Raw genomic sequence first — 25713 nt, 5'->3', positions numbered from 1 at the left:
CCAGCTCAGTTTTCTCCGTAGAGAATTCAATACCCATTTGAATAGCCCAGGCGGATAAGTTGGCAAGAGTATCTTGTAACGGCCCTTGCAGATCGCCAGCTTTGGGTCCTATAATGGACACAACGCTGTCGTCGGCAAGTTGTCTTAGCGTGCAAGATGTGTTTATACATTTGTCGATGTCGTTTACGTAAAAATTGTATAAAAGGGGGCTTAAACATGAGCCCTGAGGAAGACCCATGTAACTGAATCGTACTGTCGACAAATCACCCTGTTCAAAATGCATGTGTTTTTCGAACAATAGATTATATAAAAAGTTATTCAAAACTGGTGAAAGACCATGCTGATGCAACTTCTCAGATAGAATTTTTATACTTATTTATTTATTTCGTCAAGCAAATGTAGACTACATATAAATTGTTTACAATGTTCACTTACATACTACACATTATTTCTACGACAAAGCTTAGATTTGATTTGATTTTTTGACATAGTAAGGTCAAGATGTTCGCAGTATTGATTGTAATGGCGCATTATTCGATTGACTGGACTGTATTTTGCATAATTTGTTCTAGCTTGTTTTTCTAAAAATAATTTCCTGGAACGTAGTTGGCGGCTAGGTATATAAAAATTTAATTGCGATAATAATGGAGCTGATTGAATGCGTTGAGAAATAATGTCGCTGATAAAATAAAGCATTGCAAAGTCGCGGCGTTCTTTAAGTGTTTGTATATTGATAAGCATGCAGCGTGCTTCATATGATGGTAGAGGAAATGCTGTCCAGTTTAATTTACGAAGTGCATATAAAAGAAATTGTTTTTGAATAGATTCGATGCGTTCTTCGTGAATAATATTGTATGGATTCCATACTAGGCTGCAATATTCCAAAATAGGTCTGACATATGTAGTGTATAATAATTTAATTGTGTATGGATCCTGAAAGTTATGACTGAAGCGTTTAATAAAGCCCAGCATGCTATTAGCTTTATTGATTATGGTATTGTAGTGTTCCACAAAAGTGAGCTTGGAGTCTAAGATTACGCCTAAATCTCTTACAATTTTACATTTTTCTACAAGCTGATTTCCTAGATGTATGTTTATAGGTATAGTTTCATTTTTCCTACTGAAAGTTATTGAGTTACATTTTTTTACATTGAGTTGGAGTAGACTTTTGCAGCACCAAATGTGGAATAGATTGATTTCGTTCTGGAATATTACAGCGTCGTTGATATTTTTAATTTCCATGAAGAGTTTCATGTCGTCTGCATATATAAGCACTTTCAGATTTTTTAGTATGAAGGAAATGTCGTTTATATGTAAAATGAAAAGGAGAGGCCCTAAGTGAGAACCCTGAGGTACGCCAGAAGTTACATTAATTGGTTCAGACAGTATGTTTTGGAAGCGGACTACCTGTACACGATTCGTTAAGTATGATTTGAGCCATTCAAGAAGAGTATGTTTTATGCCATATTTTTGTAGTTTGTGTAGAAGTAAAGGTATGTCAATACGGTCGAAGGCTTTGCTAAAGTCAGTGTAAAGAGTTTCTACGTAGTTGCCAGCGTCCATTGCATTCAGTGTGAATGTCATAAATTCTAAGAGATTTGTTGTAGTTGAGCGGCCTTTAAAAAAGCCATGTTGTTTGTTTGTTATTACATTTTTAAGTTGATGAAAAAGTTTTTCGTTTACAATTTTTTCAAATAATTTTGAAATGCATGAGATAATTGCTATTCCACGGTAGTTCCGAATGTTAGATTTTGCACCAGATTTAAATATTGGTACAAGAAAGGAAGATTTCCATGCTTTAGGGAAAGTACATTTATTAAGTGATAAGTTAAAAAGTAGTTGTAGTGGTAGTGTAAGTTCTTCAGCAAGATTTTTTAAAAATATTGGTGGTATGCTGTCAGGTCCAGGCCCTTTTGAGGCGTCTAAGTTTTTCAGTGCTGTCGAAATATCATGTTCTGATAGATAGTTTACAGAGATAGAGTTGGAAAATGCAGGTATGAAAGAGAAGTATTCACGGTCACGGTCAGTTTCTGAATAAGATGTATATACTTCTTGGAAAAAATTTGCAAAGTGATTGCAGATTTCTGTACTATTTTTCCCTACATGTTCGTCGAGGTGCATTTGAGATGGAAAATTGTTGCTTTTTAGTTTAGTTTTCGTGTAGTTAAAAAAGTTCTTAGGGCAAGTCTTTATTTCGTTTTCAATTTTGCGGTTGTATTCTTCGTGTGCTGTGTTAATGGCTATTTTGAGTTGATTGCATAGATTTAAGTAATTTTGAAGATGGGCGTCACTTTTTTCTTGTTTGTAAGTTTTGTGCGCTTTTTGTTTCCTATTTTTCAAATGTTTTAGTTGTGAATTGAACCATACAGGTAATTTGCTGTTATGATTTTTTCTTCTTCTTTTCATGGGCAAAGTTTCGGATAATATTTTGTTTATAATGTGATAGAATTTGTTTATTTCGACGTCGACATTTCCTTCTGTACTCAGTATGTTCCGCCAATTTATTATACTTAGTCTACACTTGACTTCTTCAAAGTCAATTTTATTGTATTCCGGCACTTCCTCATATTCCAAGTCGTAGGGAAGGGATGCATTGTGTGTAAATAATGAATATTCAATTGCGGTGTGAAATGCTTCATTTTTCCATAATGGCAGGTTTGATGCATTCACACAAAAGTCTTCTGTGCAATTTGTGAAAAGAAGGTCTAAATATGCGTTTTGTTGATTTTTTACGGAGTTTACTTGATGTAGGCCAAAATTAGAAATTTTGTCGAAAAAGTAATGCAATGTTGGGTTTTCTCCTACGACTGGAAGTAAGATTGATTCATTTTCAATGTCAAAAATGAAGTTCGCATTACGCTGATTGAAGTCGCCAAAAATATGAAGCTTTACTTCAGGTTCCATATTCGAAATAATTGTGTCTAAAGATTGAAAGAATAATTCAAAAGAGAATTTGTTCGCATTTTCGGGTGGGAAGTTGCAGTAAATATGTTCTTCTCCCAATATTGAGACTTTGGCCCATACATGCTCAAATTCTTTATATTTAGGAGTAATAATTTCTTCAGAAGTAAAGCAAGAGTTTATGGCTATGAGGACTCCACCTCCAGATTTTTTCTGACAGAGAGATAAATTTCGGTCGTGCCGAAATACGTTAAAATTATTTCCAAATACTTCTTCGCTTCTAACACTTTCATCCCAGCTGCTTTCAGTTCCAAGGATTACGTCGAAAGAGGAGGTTATTAAATTTTGATGAATTTCTTTCATTTTGGCCGGGCTTTTCATGCGGTTGAAATTTTGGCAATAGACCAAAATTTCAGTCACATTTTGTCTATCTTTTTTTCTACACTTTGATCTTAGCCTTTAGGCCGAGAAGCGATACATTTTGTCTATGAAGCGAAGAAGTTTTTGAGAATTCTGGAATACTTACATTACTAATTTCGGTGTCTATTCCTTCGTCAAAGGGCGTCGTTATTTCCGAAAATTCGGCCTTGTAAAATTGTGTTCGGCTTCCCGGATTAGTTGGAGTCGGCGGATGTGTTCACTTGTCAAAAATTTCCCATAAGAGTCCAGGTCGGCCTGCGCTTCCTTAGGTTCCATTCCATATTCCTGATGCACTTCGATGAAGATTCGTAGGAGGTGGTCAGGTGTTGTTGGAAGGCCTTCTGATGCTAATAGCATTTTTATACTAGTTGGTGTCATACCCTCGATGCATACTGTAGGTTGTTGATTTTTCATGTATGACAAATACAGACGGACGACGTGCATTATTTTCGGGTCACGAAGTCTTGCTTTCAAGAAGCGTTCGTCGCCATTTGCAGATTGTGAAGTAAGACGTACAATGGGAGGACGCATTGGATCAATTTCGAATTGGCTGTCTGTATTCATGTCCTGTGATATTGCAGACGTATTTATGTTCTGTGATATTGCAGATGTGGGTGGGGCAGCTTTGATGTCATTACTTCCTAAGACCGGAGTATAGAAACTGAATCGAAAGCCCCCTTGATGTCAAGGAAAACAGATGCCATTTGTTCTTTACGAGCAAATGCCATTTGAATTTCGGTTGAGAGTAACGCAAGACAATCGTTCGTTCCTTTGCCCCTGCGGAAACCAAATTGTGTATCTGAAAGTAAGCCATTAGTCTCGACCCAAGTATCTAAACGAAAAAGAATCATTTTTTCGAACAATTTCCGGATACAGGAAAGCATAGCAATCGGCCGATACGAATTGTGGTTAGAGACTGGTTTCCCTGGTTTTTGGATAGCGATAACTCTCACTTGTCTCCAGTCATGTGGCACAATATTACCCTCTAGGAACTTGTTGAATAAATTCAATAAGCGCTTTTTGGCAGAGTCAGGCAAATTTTTCAACAAGTTGAATTTAATTCTGTCTAGCCCTGGGGCTTTATTGTTACACGACAAGAGCGCAAGTGAGAACTCCATCATCGTAAACGGTGTTTCGTTTATGTTCGATGTCGCGACGCGGGTGATCTTCTCTTCCGGAACAGAGTCGGGGCATACCTTTTTCGCGAAGTCGAATATCCAGCGATTTGAATATTCCTTACATTCATTCGTATTATTTTGATTGCGCATTCGTCGGGCGGTGTTCCAAAGAGTGCTCATTGATGTTTCTTTTGTTAGTCCATCCACGAATCGACGCCAGTAACCACGTTTTTTAGCTTTAATCAAACTTTTCATTTTAATTTCTAGCGCCGCGTATTCGCGGTAATTATCCGGTGTTCCATATTTCCTAAAATTTTTATACGCTGAAAACTTTTCTGCGTTAAGTTCTGAGCACTCTTTGTCCCACCATGGGTTTGGAGTACGAATGTTAGTTTTTGTGCCAGGTACACGTTTCGTCTGAGCTTGAATCGCGGTTTCGAGCATTAAGCCAGCCAAAAACGTGTATTCATCGTTCGGAGGAAGCTCTTGAGTAGATTCGATCTTCTCGGATATCGAGGACGCGTAGCTTTTCCAATCAATGTTTCGTGTGAGGTCATACGAAACATTGATTGTCTCCAATGGTCTTAAACCGCTGTTGATTGAAATTACGATAGGCAGGTGATCGCTACCGTGAGGATCATTGATCACATTCCACTTGCAATCTAATCGTAGCGAAGTCGAGCAAAGGGATAAATCCAGCGCACTTGGCCTTGCTGGTGGTGCAGGAATCCGTGTCATTTCTCCCGTATTCAAAATTGTCATATTGAAGTTGTCGCAGATATCATGGATCATAGTAGATCTATTGTCATCAAGAAGACAACCCCATCCCACACCATGTGAGTTAAAGTCTCCTAAAACTAACGTAGGTGCAGGAAAGAGTTCTATGATATCACAAAGCCGTCGGTGCCCGACCGAGGTTCTAGGGGGAATATATATAGAAGCAATGCAAAGATCTTTACCTTTAATTCTAGCTTGACATGCGACTACTTCAATGCCTGGAGTCAGAGGGAGGTTAATTCTATAGAACGAATAGCACTTTCTGATCCCTAAAAGTACTCCTCCGTAGGGGGTTTCTCGATCCAAGCGTATTATATTAAAATCGTGGAAGGTAAGGGGTACCTGAGAAGTTAACCAAGTTTCGCATAATGCAAATGCATCACATTGTAGGTTTCTTATTAGCATTTTGAAGGAATCTATTTTAGAGATAATACTTCTACTGTTCCACTGTAAAACAGTAATCGAATCCATGACCTCGTTCGAAAAATTAGCCATCGAAGGATACGATTGCTGAAAGAAGGGGCCATTTTGCAGTCAACTGCATCAAAAACATTTTAACTACTGGAATAAAAGTCATCAAAAGACTCTTAAGGGGGTCAGAAATGTTGAAGGTAGAGAATATGAAGTCCACAATGTCAGTGAATTTTACAAGTCCAGCACATGGTATGTTCTTTGGCTCTCTGGGAGTTTTTGGTGTCCCCGGAAGTGTTGGGTATTCTTTTTCGCATTGTAGGTCTCCGGAACTAGGAGCTTTCGGCTTTGTATTTTTGTTTTTTCCACCAGCACTCCCTGTTGATGTTATTTTTGGAGGGCCCTTAAGAGATACCTTCGAACCCTTGCTAGGAAGCTTAGGAGATGATATGTTTCTCCTTTTCCTAGAACTTTGAGGGACAGTTGAAGATGTACCTTCGAGAGGATCATCAGAGTCGCACTCGTCCGTTGACAAGCAAGTGTAGAGATTTGTTGATTGTCTCGGTGGTGTAACATTTTTCAGTATTTCTGCGAAAGAGCGCTGTGAGCGTTGCTTGAGGGATTGCTTCAAGTGATCTCCTCGTAATTTATACGTTGGACATGCTGGGAGATCATGCGGACCTGTGTTACAGTAAAGACACTTTTCAATGTTTTTTTCACAAGTGCCACTCGCATGACTCCCTCCGCACTTCGAACAGCGGGGCCGATTTCCACAATGGGAAGCTGTGTGTCCTAGCTGTTGACAACTAGTGCAATTCATTACCCGTGGTACGAAAAGTCGTACAGGCAGACGAACCCTGTCCAGGAGAACGAATTTCGGCAAAGCCGAGCCGGAGAAGGTCACCCGATACGAGTCCGAGTGGGGATAAGACTTTGTCCCATCCGCGGCGATCGATACTGAATGCAAACGTTTGCAGTCCAGTATCTTGACATTCTTAAGCAAGGGATCTTTAAAACATCCAACCCCATGTTTGAGAATGTCCTCGCATGTCAGACTTGGATCTGTGATCACTCCGTCTATCTCGACTTCGCGAGCTGGTATGTAAACACGGTAGTCCCGCGTAAAGTGCTCGTTTCGAGCGATCTCATTAGCCTGCTTCAAACTGGTTAACGAGACCCTGAGCTTATCCGAGCGAACTTTCAATATATTTTGCACGGTTGTATATTGTGACGTCAGGTCTTTAGAAATTTGCAATAAATTAAGTGGTTTTTCTACGGTGCGGAAATAAACCACATAAAGGCCAGCCGAGATAGAGGGTTCATCGGGATACTGTTTAACTCGGGTAGTCTTATTGTTTGGAGCAGATTTTGAATCTGTCTCCATTGTATCAGCGGGGGGAAGGGTACTATCAGAAGGACTTGTCATAGCGCGGCTGATTCTCCGCGCGTATTATAGGGGGTAATCAGAGTAGAGATATACGATAAAAAGTAATGAAGGGGAAAAAAACACTATACTTAACGAATAACTTGTGGCAAAACTCGGCCGCTGGGACCACAAGTTGATTAGTTGTGCCTCCGTGTGCAAAAAACCTCTGAGAGGAAAAAGCACCGGTCCACTGTTTCACTTTAAATGTCTGATCCAAACGTCCAAGCAGCACTAGCCCACGGCACTTTCCACGCCGTCAACAACGATGGGTAATTGCACGAGACTTTCCAATATTTTATGAACAAACGAAAAAATGACACGTGAAGAAAATTTTCCTGACTGTTCAAGCACCAAGCCTACTGAGCAATTGAATTATGTCATATCGTACTCCAATTTATTATATTAATATTGGGGTAAAACGGTATAACATGATTTATTTATAGTTAAACTTGCATACAATCCAGTACAAAAAGGGAATGAACGTGATAGCGTTTTGTACGGTCCTTCTAAATACGTGAAATTGATTTGTCTGACCATTTTACACAAAAAAAATGCTTTGTGGTCAGCTGTATGAAGCCTCAAATAAAGTCGTCGCTTTTTTTTATTACTTTTTTCCCACTGTGCGATGATTTAGTTTGAGAGCCTGCTGTTACTAGTATATTCATGAACATCCGAATCGAGTAACATGGGATGTTGCTTCGAATGAACCGAACTTTGTCAGCTGAGGCAGGTCGTTACAGTATTTGGATAGCTTAGCAGAGTATGGGAATTTTGGACCTTTCCAGCGGGCGTAGGGTGGTTCAATATGATGAATTGAAAATAATTTGTTTTTTGCTAATTCTATTGTAAATAATTAGTGAATCAATAGCAAATAAAATTGAGTAATTTTTGACATTTCCAATGAGCTATATGACAATAAATGGAAAATTGGAAAATTTTGAGCTATTGCAAATAAGATGCTCTATTGATTAGTAAATCAATATAACTGAAAATTGTATAATTTCGGAGTGGTTCTTTTGGGAAAACTGCAAAGTTTTTAACTAATGCTAATTAGATGCTTTATTGGTTGGAGAATCAATCTAGATAACTTTGGACATTTTCAGCGAACGTAGGGTGGCTAATATGAAAAGCTTTTAACGTCTGCTAATGCGATGTTGATTTGGTGGGTGAATCAATAGCAGCTCGAATCTAATAATTTCGGACATTTGGAGAGATCGTAGGTTGGCTTAATTTTTTTTTAATATCCAAAATTTATAAATTTCAATTGCAATTGATGCACTAATCAGTATTTCATCGAACATGTAAGCGTTTAAATACAATTTCTTCAATTGCACCACTCTACGCTCGCTTCAAACGTCCAAAATATTTCTGCTATTGATCAATCAACTATTTAAACATCGAATTAGAAGAATTCGAAATATTTTCAAATTCATGTATTGAGCCACTCTACGATTGCTGGCAGTGTTGTTAAGCTCGCTCATAATCAATATGAACAAATAATACAATAATAAAAACAATAACAAAGCATGTTTCATGCAGCAGTTTCAACAATATCAACACTGTTTACTCGAATTTCATAAACAGAAGTAACAGGAGCGCAGTACTTGACTAGAGCGAACACATACAAGCTTTCAAACCAGCCCTGTGGTAAGAATAGAGCGTCCTACCAAGTGATATTGTAGCCAACATCTCGGACGTTCGGCGAGTGATCAGGCAACATCTGAAATAGAGCGAGCTGACTCGCAACAGTAACCCACTCGCAATACGTGTTTACGACTGCTGATTCTCACTCATCATACTCAAAGGAAAACACCAGTCGTGTTTAAAATACACCTTTTTGTGAGTGACTCATAAGCGTGCGCGGAGGAGTGCGAGTAAGATAGAATACGCCTTGCACTAGCTCGAGAATGTGCTGCATGCATTGGGCTCTCGCTCTTTTAGCAACACTGCTTGCTGGAAATGTTCGAAATTATCCAATTCGAGCTTCTATTGATTCACCAATCAGTAGAGCATGGAATCAGCAAAAGTCAAAATGTTTACAATTGTTAATATAGAACCACCCTACGCTTACTAAAAATATTCAAAATTATCCTATTCGCACTTCTCTAGATTCACCAATCAATACAGTATCGATTTCACATTAGTAAAAAATTTCCTAATTTTTCAAATAAAAACACGACACACTCGCTGAAAATGTCCGGAACTATTCAATTCTCAATGTTATTGATATACCAATCAATAGAACATCGAATTTTCAATAATCAAAACTTTTACAATTTAACATATAGAGCCGCGATCCCTGAAAATTCCCAGAATTATTAAATTTTTATTGCTTTTGGTTCACTATTAGATAAAGTATCGAATTAGCAAAAGTCAAATCATTTACAAATTTTCATATTGCGCCTACGCTCACTGAAAATGTCACATAATATTACATGCTTTTGCACGAAAATTTACGTGAACTGTGGCCAGAGTTGTAAATTCGACGTGAACATTTCAAAAGGGCACATAAACCAATGGGAGATTCTCTCTGTTTACTTTCGCTTCTGTTAATAACACCTAAATTTTCTCGTTCACTTACCAAATTTGAATATAGAATGAAAGGAAATATCTCCAGCTTTGTAATAGTATCATACATGTAACGAACAATTGCGTAATAACGCAGATATAATCGAAAGAGAAAGTAAACAAAGAGAATCTGTCAATTGTTTTAAGGCCCTTTTGAAATGTTCACGTCGAATTGTCAGTCATGTCAAATGACCTTGGCAGACTGACTAAAATCATCGTCAACTGTAATCGGTACGGTCAAAGTGTCCGTCAAATGAGATACTCGATAGTTCTATGACCAAGTAGAAGTATACTCAGTCAAAGACAGACGATTTTTTTGCTTTTCTCTTTCATTCTCCTATTCCCTGTTGAAGTTAAAAAAATCCATGAGAGTACTAACATAAGCATAAATTGATAAAGTTCATTATTATTCAAAAAAAAGTCATCGGACTTCGGAGTTTATTGGTGTAAATGAATTTAATTCAATTTTGACAGGAGAAATGAAGATAATATCAATCGCAATCGAAAATTAAGGTTATGACAGAACGGCTCTCAGACACTCAATATATGATGATTGGTAGAGCCTGGTTGGCAGCAGTCCAGTGACATAAACTTTCCAATCTTCGTCGTGTAAAGTTGCTAGTTGATAGTGACATTTAGCAGCTCTGACTGTGACGCTCCATTTATGTGCATCTTATTAGATGTAAATCACGGCACGAAAAAGCCAGCAAACGCAAAACAACTAAAATGATAGTTGTTTTACTGAATTTGATTGGTTAAAATTTGGTACAACTAATTGATTGTTGTTTTAAACAAACTGTCATTTATGATTTATCGTAAGAGATGGCATTTCACTAGAGTGATACACCAGGGCTTAAGTTTCTATTGTACACTGCGAATACATTTGGTGTGCTCCACACAAAGAGGAAAGCGCACTTCTTCTCAGTGTCCATTATGCTTATGACAGACATGTGATATCGGAATCACTGTACACCATGAAATCAAATGTCTGTCACCCTGAATCACGGTGGTATCACGCGAGCATCATGATACAACAGTGATTTCCGTACTACGGTCATTTATCGTTGTACTGTGCAAAATCACATTACTGTTTACTGCTACCAGCGCCATTTGCGAGCGATGGTGAACTCATGAAACAATATTTCCTTCCTCTGAACATCAAACACTAAACAACCATCGTTTTCTTTTGAAAACAATCTCGGTAAAACGCTACCAAGCAGCCTAAAACTTATATACTTTGTCAACGTTGTAGCATGTTTACAAAAAAACAGTCAAATCAAGAAATGTTCATAATGTTTTGAAATACACATAAGGAAAACAATATATTCATATTTGTACATAAAATCAGCACTATTGGGTAATTGTTTCCTATTCAATAACAAGTAATTTTATTGTTGAAAGAGATTTAAAAACAAAATGAATAATATTTTGTATTCACACGTGGTAATAATAAACAATAAATATCCAATACATCAATAAGCCAATTGTGTAATCAGCATGCTTATTGATGACCAATCGAAATTCCATTTATCACATTTGTTTCCCATATTCACTATATTTTATTCCAGTCTAGTAGACTATTTTTTATAAGGTTTATGAAGCAAAATGAAGTATCAAACCTATGTAAAATCTATTTCGGAATGATTTAAAATTCAAGAAGGTTTCAAAATCAGCTTTATGATAAACATAAGACTTTTTATGAAAATTTCGTAAAGAATAAATGTTGATAGAATTTTTCTGGAACATGTGCGTGCCATGCCGTTTTATGGTTACATACTAAGAATATCTTAGATATCACCTTGATATTTATACTGATTTTGCAAAAGTTGGCATGTTTTACAAACAAAATTTGGTGATTCATCACCTTTTTGGTAGAAATCAGCTACGTTGCGCAAAAAATAGTGCTTCTGTTCCGGAAATTAGTTCTAAAAGTCTTTCATATTTCCTCCATTTTCTCTTTTTATTTTATGTCAGTGAATGTTACGGAAGAACATCAAAATTACGGACACAATTTAAACAATGAAGAGAAAATCCTGTATCCCAGAACAAACGTGTCATTAATGTACCTTAAAACCATAAAATTTGATATGAGCGAAACTGTCATCCGATGAACACACACACACAGAATTAGTTTTATAATTCAAAGAGGCATTGATTATATCCGTCATGAATCAGTTACTAGGAATACACTTCAAACCGCAAAATATTTAGATTTCTATATTATCGATATTGTACGCGTACAGCGTTGTACAGAAATCATTGTACGGTAATCACATGTCTGTCAGCGGTATTAGACAGACTTTGAGTGCCTGCTTGTGTTGAAAGAAGCTGGTGCGACAGAATCACATTCTCTTCACACGAATCGCTCTCACCTAAATACACCCAAGTGATCACTGGCGCGTGATGGTGAGCGAACACTTCTGTTAACTTCAATTAATAGAGAGTAGATCTGGCCTTGCTATGATAAATTTGCAAGGAAAAACTAAAATTCAACGATACATTGTTTTATTTTGCTAATTTTTCGTGCCCCATGTTACTTACATGCAAACAGACCCTCATCTTGGAGCGAAATCAATCTTCAGTACAGCAACGCCATCGCACGGTGTCACATTCAACATATCATGTCAATTGTATGGGTGCGCAATGCTGCTATTTTGGCGCGCACGAATTTGACATTTCTCTCCCCTACTTCTGTGTACGAGATTCGATGCAGACCATGCTTGCAAAAAATGTTGTTGCCAATGATTTGTTCGGGAAATGTGAGAGCTGGATATCTTGTTAATATGATGTCTTTGGTGCGATTCAGTGAAGGAGGTAAAAGGAAATAAACAAACGCACTCATGATGCGTACACACTTTATACAACAGTGGTGTGTACATGTGAAAGAGAAGAGTTCTCGTTGAAGTTGTCAGTGCGAGGGGAGAAGTTTTGCTTGCTCTTCGTCACACAGAGGAGATGGAAATCTCTGTTTATCGTGCTGGCAGTATAGCAGTGACATCCAGCAAGGACACGCACCACAAACGAGTAATGAAACGTTACAGTTGAGCAATGACGTACACCCTAAGCGAAAAATGAAACTTTTCAATGAGGTGTCACTCGTGCCACGGAGCAATGACACAATCCCAGCAAAGTTACCTGTATGCATGAATGCAAAACATGTCTCAGTTGTTTTAACCAATTATTATTCAGATATTTGATCAAAAGACGCCTATTGCAATAAATATTTTTACTGCTAGTTTCTTCAGGGAGGCAGCTAATCGTTCATCGCTAGAACAACTCACAGATGATATAGAAATGCAACAAAAAATTGATATTTCCAAGAGAGAAGCTTGCAGGGCATTAAGAATTTTTTCTCCACTAGTAGAATACCTCGCTGGAAGAGCTTTTTTGATTCCGTTTTCAAGATTTTCAAGATTCAAGAAATTTTTAAGCGTTATGCGTTTTTAATTACATTGCCATGAACTGTCCGAAAATATATTACTTGCAGATGAAATTAAAACATTCATACTGTAAGAATACCTATTCAGTACATGGAAAACTTGTCTAACAATTAACTCTTTTTTTTTTTTTTTTAAATAACTATTAATTGGAATATGAGTTAAAATTAAATTATTAAGATTTAAATTGGGTGTTCAGCCACAAGTGGTGACTTTTCAGCCCTATTATATATATGATTTGGTTATTACCATGAGGACATTATTTGCTTCCGCAATTCTGAGATTTTTGTGTAGGGAAAATTCTAAACCTACTTGTATTGTGTAATGGGGAAAAGGAACTTGTATACTAACTTACTAACTAATACAGAGAGCGAATCGATTCAATTGAAGATTGCATCGATTTTTGTCGGAATTTGCTTATAATATTATGTGACATTACATCTAATGGTTCTATATTTGTGAGTCTGTGTAACTCATTTGTACTAAACCAGGGAGGACGCTTCAAAATCATTTTCAGAATTTTATTCTGAATCCTTTGAAGCGTTTTCTTCCTGGTGGAACAACAGCTTGACCAAATTGGTACCGCATAAAGCATGGCTGGTCTGAAAATTTGTTTATAAATTAACAATTTGTTTTTTAGACAGAGCTTAGAATTTCTGTTTATAAGAGAATACAAACATTTAATATATTTATTACACTTTGCCTGGATTCCTTCAATGTGATCCTTGAAAGTGAGATTTTTGTCATACGTTAAACCTAAGTATTTAGCTTGATCAGACCATGTCAATTCCAAGCCATTCAATTTGAGAATGTGACTATTGTTTGGTTTAAGAAAAGAAGCTCTTGGCTTGTGAGGAAAGATAATTAATTGCGTTTTTGCTGCATTTGGTTTAATTTTCCATTTTGACAGATAATCACTGAAAATATTTAAACTTCTTTGTAGGCGACTGCAGATCACTCTTAGATTTCTACCTGTGGCTAACAGACTTGTGTCGTCACAGAATAGCGATTTCTGACAACCAACGGGTAGATTTGGAAGATCAGAAGTGAAAATATTATACAAGATTGGAGCTACACTCGAACCCTGCGGAACACCGGATCGTACGGGTAGCAATTAAGATTTACAATTCTGATAGCTAACCTGAAGAGTACGATCAGTTAAATAATTTTGAATCATTTTGATCAAATAAATAGGAAACTGGAAATTAGACATTTTTGCTATTAAACCTTTGTGCCAAACACTGTCGAATGCTTTTTCTATGTCTAGAAGAGCAACTCCAGTGGATAACCCAGAAGATTTATTTGATTTTATCATGTTCGTTACTCTGACAAGTTGATGAGTAGTTGAATGTTCATGACGAAATCCAAACTGCTCTGGTAAAAAAATTGAATTCTCATTTATATGAGTCATCATTCTCAACAAGATAATTTTTTCAAAAAGTTTACTGATAGAAGAAAGTAAGCTAATTGGGCGATAACTTTACAATTAACTCTTATGTTCTTCTGCATACGTTCACTTACATGAAACGGCTACTTCGTAACTGACATAAAATGACGTCCATTTGCCATTGGAAATGTTCAACATGAAACGTTTCTAGTGAAATGAAAAGGATTTTTAGTTTTGCGTTTTGCTATCTTCGTTCTCCGCCAAGTGACAGCATTTGAATACAGCAATTTCGAATGTTTATGACAAAATCAACAGATATGCTAAATAAATCAACAATATTGTAATTTTGTGAACTACGGGTTTTCCGTGTGATGGTTTTTTTTTTCGAAGTGTTACGTATAATCCAGTTTTGGTTAAGTGAACAGTCCTAATATTTTATTCTGCTGACAACATCAAAGAGTAACCAGAAATAAATAATTTATTCACGATGAATCCGTAGACCATTTCGAGAGGCTTCTTTATTCATTAGATTTCCCAAAATCCCACATCTAATCTTAGACATCAGAATGAGTCCAGTATCTTGAACCTATTTGGGGCCAACAAGCTAATCGATCTTTTATACAAATGAAGTATGTTAATTACTTCCCTAAGCGATACACGTACTAATTTGACACGCTTGTCTTCTCTCGTTTCAGCTTCTCCCCCCATGCCCGTGTAATCTCAACCTTCACGGATCAACCAAGACGTGTGCAATCTTCCCCCGCAGCAGAAGCGGTCACATAATCCTAATCGTCTTACAATAGACACACATCCACCTTCGAATATCGCAGCCCAGCGCCGCACAGTTCGCTTGAATTATGTCCAAATCGAATCCCAAGGAGGTGGAAATGAACACGATGCACCGGTCCGGGTCGGCAAACCGCTTCCAGGTAAATTTAGTTAATCACGACGAGCGAACCGGTGGCGGCGGCGGAGGAGAATCGGGTGGTGGTCCGAATGGAAACGCTGACGCTACCACGGACGACGATACCTTCCCGGAAGAGCTGGTCAAACGGAGAACTTCCCGGCTACAATCGTTGAGGCCCAGCTTCCGGGATAAGGAGAGGAAAAACTCGCAAACCACGCGCTTCAAGGTGGACGAAAACAACGGTTCCGATTCGAATGACGACGAGGAGGACAACCTGATTGATGACAATAAGTACGCTCGGAGTTTCAGGTGAGTTGAGGCTGGGTTGTTGTGTGAGTTGGGTACATTGAATAGGGTGCGGTCAGAAGAATCCGCTAATCATTTTAGTAATAGGGTTCCGAATCAGTCCGTGTTTTCCAAGAATTGCACCCCTAATCCAGAGATCGCAGGGCTAAAATTTGTAATCGAATATAATTAATTTGATGATCAAACGTAGGAAGTGAGCGAACATATTCAAACCCAGAAAGCATCAGCTCGGAAAAGCTGAAGCTAAAAAAGAAAACACAGTGCAACCAGTCAGTCGAAGCAATTTAAGCAAAATTGTGAATTTTCATCGCTAGTTTGAAGCATGCAAAAATGAAAAAAGAAATACCCACATGCTAGACAGTCAGGAATGTTTCTGAATACTTTTGATGACGCCATTCGTTAGTGTGTCGGAAGTCGGGATCGGTTTGAAACCTAGGGGAAGTATTTCGGTGAAAACTTTTTCCTGATTGCTTCAGTTCCACGCGACGTAAACCACTCAAATTATGTGACATAGATGTGTAGGGGGGTAAAAACGAACGGAAAGCGTCACCAGGAGCAACAAGGGCGAAGGGCGAGCATATGAAGAATACCGGTTGAATGTTGAATGAATGTTTTTTTTATATTTCTTTCTCTCTCCGGTGTTCATTTACAGACATTTCACGAGGGAAGCACTGCCACGTGTGGATAACTACCGGAACATTCTCTCCTTCCAGGCTAACAATCGGCCAACGTTGGATGAGTTACATCATGCTTCCATCACCAACAAGGTAGGTTCTTTTCTCTTTTTCTCACTCTTTCACTGCAGTCTGCTGGTTGCTAAGTTTTAAAGAATGAACAAAAGCTCCAGTACTTTCTTCTTTTATATACGAAAGTTGGAATTTCCGTTTCCCGTTGAATTTGCCAGCAATATCTAAGGGGTGTTTTTGTGTGTAATTTTGTTCATGCTAAGTAGTTTACTTAGCACTTTAAAAACTCTTCGCGCTAAAAATACTACTAAAACGTCTACCCTTAAATTGGCGAAGATAAACCACTTCGAACAAGTTTTTCAAAGTAGAAAGTAATTGAGCAATTTTAGAAATTAACAGCAGAACATGTGGCAGAAATAGAATAGACTTGCTCCGATTTGGACGCACTTTTGCACACATTGTCAGCATTACAAATCTATTGTTTTACCCGAATGGAGTACAAAAACAAATGACGAATGTAGTTTTTACATGCACTTTATTCAAATCGTTGTAATTTGGCACATAACTAAACACCGTCAACTGTAAAACTGTAAAACTGTAAAAATGTAAAACTGTAAAACTGTAAAACTGTAAAACTGTAAAACTGTAAAACTGTAAAACTGTAAAACTGTAAAACTGTAAAACTGTAAAACTGTAAAACTGTAAAACTGTAAAACTGTAAAACTGTAAAACTGTAAAACTGTAAAACTGTAAAACTGTAAAACTGTAAAACTGTAAAACTGTAAAACTGTAAAACTGTAAAACTGTAAAACTGTAAAACTGTAAAACTGTAAAACTGTAAAACTGTAAAACTGTAAAACTGTAAAACTGTAAAACTGTAAAACTGTAAAACTGTAAAACTGTAAAACTGTAAAACTGTAAAACTGTAAAACTGTAAAACTGTAAAACTGTAAAACTGTAAAACTGTAAAACTGTAAAACTGTAAAACTGTAAAACTGTAAAACTGTAAAACTGTAAAACTGTAAAACTGTAAAACTGTAAAACTGTACAACGGTAAAACTGTAAAACTGTGAAACTGTAAAACTGTACAACGGTAAAACTGTAAAACTGTAAAACTGTAAAACTGTAAAACTGTAAAACTGTAAAACTGTAAAACTGTAAAACTGTAAAACTGTAAAACTGTAAAACTGTAAAACTGTAAAACTGTAAAACTGTAAAACTGTAAAACTGTAAAACTGTAAAACTGTAAAACTGTAAAACTGTAAAACTGTAAAACTGTAAAACTGTAAAACTGTAAAACTGTAAAACTGTAAAACTGTAAAACTGTAAAACTGTAAAACTGTAAAACTGTAAAACTGTAAAACTGTAAAACTGTAAAACTGTAAAACTGTAAAACTGTAAAACTGTAAAACTGTAAAACTGTAAAACTGTAAAACTGTAAAACTGTAAAACTGTAAAACTGTAAAACTGTAAAACTGTAAAACTGTAAAACTGTAAAACTGTAAAACTGTAAAACTGTAAAACTGTAAAACTGTAAAACTGTAAAACTGTAAAACTGTAAAACGGTAAAACGGTAAAACGGTAAAACTGTAAAACTGTAAAACTGTAAAACTGTAAAACTGTAAAACTGTGAAACTGTAAAACTGTAAAACTGTAAAACTGTAAAACTGTAAAACTGTAAAACTGTAAAACTGTAAAACTGTAAAACTGTAAAACTGTAAAACTGTAAAACTGTAAAACTGTAAAACTGTAAAACTGTGAAACTGTAAAACTGTAAAACTGTAAAACTGTAAAACTGTAAAACTGTAAAACTGTAAAACTGTAAAACTGTAAAACTGTAAAACTGTAAAACTGTAAAACTGTAAAGCTGTAAAGCTGAAAAGTGAAAAGTGAAAAGTTCGGCCGAATATATACTAAAATTTTGAATGACAGAAGGTCGAATGACAAAACGTCGATGCACGAAAGGTAGAAAGAACAAAAAGTCGAATGCGTCAAGTAGTCATGAAATCGAAATAGACAAAAAGTCGAATACGACCGCATGTATAATAATGAAAATAGTATTAATAGTGTTCAAGAAAATATGCACCGTGTGAAACTTGTGTACAATTTTACTTGCGCAAGTTCATTCTAAACTTGCACAACAGGTTGTACCCAAGTTTACTTGCGGACATTGTTAAGGTTAACCTTTACAATTTCCGCAAGAGTTGTACACAAATCTGTGAGCTTAATTTAGAACATATGTTTGAACACCGAGTTTGCGTTCAAGGCATTACTCTAGAGTAGTGATTCCCTAAGTAGTTCCTACATCCCACCAGTGAGCACTAGTTCATATTTAGTAGGATCATCAGGATCAGAACAAAATGGCTCAGATGGCACGTTCCCCAAATCATTCGGAGATTTGTGCCTTGCCGGGTTTAACATCATTTCCTGATGGGAGAGGATAGGAAAATAAGGAAGGATGTGTGGGATGGGGGATTTCAGAAACAGCTCAATTAAATCGCAGGGTCGACTCGAGATTTCCTAGGAAACCAAGAATCTCCACCGTCACGACCTAGAGCTCTTTGTCACATTGGACAAGGAATTGTAGGATATCCCTTAGCTTAAGTTTTCTGAAACTATGTTCATCCATGTACGGGAAGCCAAAAATTCCCATGCGTAGTTGCGTTAATGCTGGGCAGTTGCATATCAAATGATATGAAGTTCCGTAATCGGATTCACAAAGGTCACACGAATAATTTTCAGCACGCTGAATAGTAGCCATGTGATAGTTTAGCTTACAATGCTCAGTCAGCGCTCTGACCAGAATACTGCAATTTTGCTTAGAGAAATGTAATAGATTCTTAGATGTTTTCAAATTTAAATCTGGTAAAAATGCCTTTGTTTGGGCACAACTTTCTAGGTTTCGCCAATGACTGGCATGCGTTGACACTGTCCAAGATCGAATCTTGTGTTTTATCCAGCTAATTGGTAATGGTAAGGCTGGTTCAGGACCGACAAACTGGACAAAGAAAATATGCACCGTGTGAAACTTGTGTACAATTTTACTTGCGCAAGTTCATTCTAAACTTGCACAACAGGTTGTACCCAAGTTTACTTGCGGACATTGTTAAGGTTAAAAACCTTTACAATTTCCGCAAGAGTATTTGTAAGTAAGCTTAAAATTTTAAATACGTAGGCATTGAGTCGCAAGTTGTACACAAATCTGTGAGCTTAATTTAGAACATATGTTTGAACACCGAGTTTGCGTTCAAGGCTTTACTCTAGAGTAGTGATTCCCTAAGTAGTCCCTACATCCCACCAGTGAGCACTAGTCCATATTTAGTAGACAGTAAGCTTAAAATTTTAAATACGTAGGCATTGAGTCGCAAGTTGTACACAAATCTGTGAGCTTAATTTAGAACATATGTTTGAACACCGAGTTTGAGTTCAAGGCATTACTCTAGAGTAGTGATTCCCTAAGTAGTCCCTACATCCCACCAGTGAGCACTAGTTCATATTTAGTAGACAGTAAGCTTAAAATTTTAAATACGTAGGCATTGAGTCGCAAGTTGTACACAAATCTGTGAGCTTAATTTAGAACATATGTTTGAACACCGAGTTTGCGTTCAAAACATTACTCTAGAGTAGTGATTCCCTAAGTAGTCCCTACATCCCACCAGTGAGCACTAGTTCATATTTAGTAGACAGTAAGCTTAAAATTTTAAATACGTAGGCATTGAGTCGCAAGTTGTACACAAATCTGTGAGCTTAATTTAGAACATATGTTTGAACACCGAGTTTGCGTTCAAGGCATTACTCTAGAGTAGTGATTCCCTAAGTAGTCCCTACATCCCACCAGTGAGCACTAGTTCATATTTAGTAGACAGTAAGCTTAAAATTTTAAATACGTAGGCATTGAGTCGCAAGTTGTACACAAATCTGTGAGCTTAATTTAGAACATATGTTTGAACACCGAGTTTGCGTTCAAGGCATTACTCTAGAGTAGTGATTCTCTAAGTAGTCCCTACATCCCACCAGTGAGCACTAGTTCATATTTAGTAGACAGTAAGCTTAAAATTTTAAATACGTAGGCATTGAGTCGCAAGTTGTACACAAATCTGTGAGCTTAATTTAGAACATATGTTTGAACACCGAGTTTGCGTTCAAGGCATTACTCTAGAGTAGTGATTCCCTAAGTAGTCCCTACATCCCACCAGTGAGCACTAGTTCATATTTAGTAGACAGTAAGCTTAAAATTTTAAATACGTAGGCATTGAGTCGCAAGTTGTACACAAATCTGTGAGCTTAATTTAGAACATATGTTTGAACACCGAGTTTGCGTTCAAGGCATTACTCTAGAGTAGTGATTCCCTAAGTAGTCCCTACATCCCACCAGTGAGCACTAGTTCATATTTAGTAGACAGTAAGCTTAAAATTTTAAATACGTAGGCATTGAGTCGCAAGTTGTACACAAATCTGTGAGCTTAATTTAGAACATATGTTTGAACACCGAGTTTGAGTTCAAGGCATTACTCTAGAGTAGTGATTCCCTAAGTAGTCCCTACATCCCACCAGTGAGCACTAGTTCATATTTAGTAGACAGTAAGCTTAAAATTTTAAATACGTAGGCATTGAGTCGCAAGTTGTACACAAATCTGTGAGCTTAATTTAGAACATATGTTTGAACACCGAGTTTGCGTTCAAGGCATTACTCTAGAGTAGTGATTCCCTAAGTAGTCCCTACATCCCACCAGTGAGCACTAGTTCATATTTAGTAGACAGTAAGCTTAAAATTTTAAATACGTAGGCATTGAGTCGCAAGTTGTACACAAATCTGTGAGCTTAATTTAGAACATATGTTTGAACACCGAGATGGCGTTCAAGGCATTACTCTAGAGTAGTGATTCCCTAAGTAGTCCCTACATCCCACCAGTGAGCACTAGTTCATATTTAGTAGACAGTAAGCTTAAAATTTTAAATACGTAGGCATTGAGTCGCAAGTTGTACACAAATCTGTGAGCTTAATTTAGAACATATGTTTGAACACCGAGTTTGCGTTCAAGGCATTACTCTAGAGTAGTGATTCCCTAAGTAGTCCCTACATCCCACCAGTGAGCACTAGTTCATATTTAGTAGACAGTAAGCTTAGAATTTTAAATAAGTAGGCATTGAGTCGCAAGTTGTACACAAATCTGTGAGCTTAATTTAGAACATATGTTTGAACACCGAGTTTGAGTTCAAGGCATTACTCTAGAGTAGTGATTCCCTAAGTAGTCCCTACATCCCACCAGTGAGCACTAGTTCATATTTAGTAGACAGTAAGCTTAAAATTTTAAATACGTAGGCATTGAGTCGCAAGTAGTGGGCTTCACCGAATAAAAAATTTATCGGAGAATAGTTCATAGCGAATGTATTCATGACAAGTTTATATAGACATGTGGAGAACTTTTCAATGAAATACTTTGGTATTACATTTAGTTTGTGGAATTCGGCCTTCTATTTCAACAGACTTCGCATAGCGTATAGAATCAATGCATGACTGGTGCTACGATTTAAAAAAAAACACTAAGAATCCTTCCCGGTTGGGGCTCAAACTAGCGACAACTGGAAGACCGGAACTCTATGCATTAAACCGCCAATTTTTCGATGAATAATAGCTAAATTCAATTCAGGATCAATTACTCTATTACTAACAAATATGATGTGAACAGTAAATCAGCAGAAAAAAACTTAATGAGTGAACAATTGTACGGCTTGAGAAAAGAAGATTTCAGCCTCGATTTAAATGTCGGTCTTTGAATGATTGTAAGAGAGAGCTCGCCACTCGAGATGTTTCTTCACGAGTTTCGCAACTCTAATCGCTCGTGCAGTAACCGTAGAATGTTACTTTTCAGGAAACAGTATAAAATATGAAAATCTTTATGTAGATTTCATCACCCTGTATCCTGCACTCAAACATTATCAGCTTCTTGTGCGAATGACTGACTCGACTTGCCTCGATTCCCTCCCGATCGGGACATACTGGCCACATATGCGAGCTAATAGTATGGATTTTCGCGATGCACAAGCAAAAATCGCTACTTTTGCTTAAATGCCGTTTATATACAGAAATTCCCATCTCCTCTGAGTGGCGAAGAGCGAGTGTAATTTCTCCCCTTGCACTGACATCATCAATGAGAACTCTTCTCTTTCCACTGTTATATAAAGTGTACATGCATCATGCGAGTGCGTTTTTATTTTCTTTCACTTCTAGCGCTGGATCACAACAAAGTGCTAGATCAGAGCTCTCATATTCTCTGAGATAGACGCAGATATTTTCATCGAAGTGTACGGCATGGTGAGCACTCTAGTGCCCAGTTCACATAAGAGAAACGTAAGGCACGCATATTCAGCAAAAATACAATTTATCGTTGAAGTTTATTTTTTTCTTGCTGCGAAAAAGATTTTCATAACACATGGACGGAAAGTTCCAGGCCATTCAAAGAGAACACGGTTATTTTAATTCAAAATTAACTTTATTCATCAACGTAGTCTCCATAAAGAGCAACGCAATCATTTTAGCATCGCTCTAACATTTCAATGCCACTTTTGTAGAACGATTTATATTTTGTTTCAAAATAGGCCTCATTTTCGTTCATGCGAAACTTCTTACCAACGAGCATTTTGTTCAGGTCTGTGAACAGCCAGTAGTCGCTGGAAGCCAAATCTGGTGAAAACGGTGGATTCATGTAGTTTTGCCATTGTTTCGATTGACTGGAGATATGGGGCGTTTTCTTGAAGAAACAACTTTTTTTCTTTGCCATATGCGGTCGTTCCTTTTCAATTTCAGCCTTCAAAAGCTTCAATAACGCTATATAATATTCACTGTTAATGGTATTTTCTTTCTCAAGATTGTAATATTACACCACGCACATCCCAAAATACCGAGGCCATAACCTTTCCAGTCAATTGTTGTGCTTTCGGGCACTTTGGACGAGGTTCATCAGTTACTGTCCACTCAGATGATGATCGTTTTGAGATGACCGGAGTGAATCCATGTTTTATCCATTGTCACATATCGACGCAAAAATTCCGGTTTGTTACGTTTAAGCATGGTCAAATACTGCTTAGAATCATCAACACGTTCTCGTTTTTGGTCAACAGTGAGCAAACGCGGCACCTACTTTGAACAGAGCTTTCTCATAGTCAAATGCTTATGTAACATAAAGCCAACACGTTCTTTTGATATATTTACGATGTCAGCAAACCCACGTTATCTTGGGGTAGTTCGTATCTAATCTATCTCTTATTTAATCTTTTAAGTAACTCTGAAACTATTTACAATGGCTTCCAGTTAAAGAATATTTTTAAAATACATTGCCATATAAAAATGTTCGGAAAAGGATCAAAATAGAATTTATTATGAAAGAATCTGATTGTAAATTCTCTCAACCGCAAACAATCTATGCACTTTTACTAGAATAAGTTTTAAATTTTTTGATTTGGTGCATCCATCACCGTCTTCATATTTTTATTTATTGTATGAACCTTAGAATTAGTTCATTTTGAAAGAAATTGTTCTCGAGCGTGCCTTGCATAGAACCCTGTAATTTTTGCGAAACAAATGCCCGCATTCTTTACCTTCACCGGTTATGATAGGTTTTTTCTGTTTTGGGAAAAAAGACTTTTCGCCTCGTCCAACTCTGTTTATAGCTCTTGAATTTCAGAACAGATTTCTAGAAATAAATTCTGTTAGTGGAAAGTATCCGATGTCATTAAAGACCACCAAAGCATCGAACAAAATTTGATCAAGTAGAAAAGACAAAATTAATCGCAATTGAGGGGTCGCATGAGGCAGGTTTTTGTCATACGTTTACTATCAAACCCAATCGTTTCGCTGTCTCTGAAAAATCACGGCAGTCCATTATGCAGGCTATGGAGGGAACAAAAAAAAACGAAACCCATTCATTGTGCACTACGGGTTTCCGCTTTCACTCAGCAATCATGGGGATAGAGGAATCGAACGGCGGCTTCCCTAGGCCCAACGAGACTCACGTTTCTCTTGAAATAAGTGCCCTCAACGGGTATTGGAATTTTGCTAATGATTTTGGGAGTATCATTGCAATATCCACTAGAGAAGCCAACCGAGCTATAGTCGGGAGATAAAAACTTCGATGATAATGTAAAAGTTCATCTTCTACGGCTGGTGGGTTGTATCAGTCAGTACCACATACCGGTATGCCACATACGGTGCGATACACCGGATGAAAAGGTAGAGCTCCAGGTTCCAAGAATTTATGTCAATTACTAATGCAGTATCGACAACGTATTGTAAGGTCAGACGAGCTACATTTGACTATTGAAAAATAGCCTGCAAAAAGCGCATCAAAGCCTCCCAAAAACAATTTGAGCTTATTCGTGAAAAAAATCTTTCACTCGCTCGGATGGCACCGAAATGCAAATAATACCAATACTGCCACTCCAAACATATTTTACATTCGATTGGTATACGAATTCCAATTCAATGCCATCATTTCACAGCTAAATATTTCATATTTCACTGCCTTTACAGTATATATTTGTATAATTGGTTTAATAAGACAGAAGCCAGTGAACGGGTGAACAGGAAACAGGAGTGAACTTTTTTCTTCTGGCAAGCCCTGCTTTACGTGCGCTCGTGAGGAACGGTACAGAATCGGCTGCTACGATCAGATGAGTGATTCAGCATCGAATTCGCATGGATGACTGCCGAGTAATTAGAATATAATTGAATTGCAGAGTTGGCTGGAATATTGCACAGTTCCTGTTGCATAACTGAAAATATTATGATTACTTTCCGAAACGATGAAAGGAACAAATTCCCACAAAACCCACACAGTTGTACTCCGAGAGTAAAGGGCATATGAGAAGGAATTTAATGATCTCGGTTCCGGTGAAAAACATTGAATGGATAAGTCAAAGTTCGGTTTGCTATACTACATCAAATGGAAGTTCAAAGTGTTCTACTCACAAATAAAATCCTTTGTTGAGTATATCACTACTATCTCCTGTTAATCGAGAACGTGGAATCAGGATAGCCGGAATCGGTTTGTTTAGTTGGCTACTGATAGTGGCTATCGATTTGTGTAGTTTTGAGACCAGTTTTGACAATATTTTACGTGTTTTGTTTCGCCGGTTTAAGTGACGGTGTACAATATTGAACACACTTTACTCTATAACTCCGGAACCGGAAGTCGGATCCGGAAGAAATTCAGGAATTTCGTATGGGACCACAAGACCTTTCATTTGAATATAAGTTTGTCAAAATCGGTTCAGCCATCTCCGAGGAAACCTAGTGAGATTATTTGACACATGCACACACATACACACACACATTCACACACATACACACACACACACACACACACACAC

General features: G+C 37.3%; 1 protein-coding gene across 6 annotated transcripts in view; it reads left to right on the top strand.

Moving 5' to 3' along the window:
* LOC131432352 (bumetanide-sensitive sodium-(potassium)-chloride cotransporter) overlaps nucleotides 1-25713 on the top strand; it is a 251080-nt gene that overhangs the window by 166886 nt on the left and 58481 nt on the right. For all 6 annotated transcript variants that reach the window (XM_058598569.1, XM_058598571.1, XM_058598572.1 and 3 more), the window contains 2 exons: nucleotides 15141-15661; nucleotides 16311-16425. In XM_058598569.1, coding sequence (XP_058454552.1) covers nucleotides 15303-15661; nucleotides 16311-16425 — 474 coding nt within the window. In that variant the 5' untranslated portion in view covers nucleotides 15141-15302. The remainder of the gene's footprint in view (nucleotides 1-15140; nucleotides 15662-16310; nucleotides 16426-25713) is intronic.

Source organism: Malaya genurostris, chromosome 2 (genome assembly GCF_030247185.1).
Source record: "Malaya genurostris strain Urasoe2022 chromosome 2, Malgen_1.1, whole genome shotgun sequence".
NCBI lineage: Eukaryota > Metazoa > Arthropoda > Insecta > Diptera > Culicidae > Malaya > Malaya genurostris.
The sequence above is the reverse complement of the archived record's forward strand: the minus strand, read 5'-3'. Positions and strand labels throughout refer to the sequence as shown.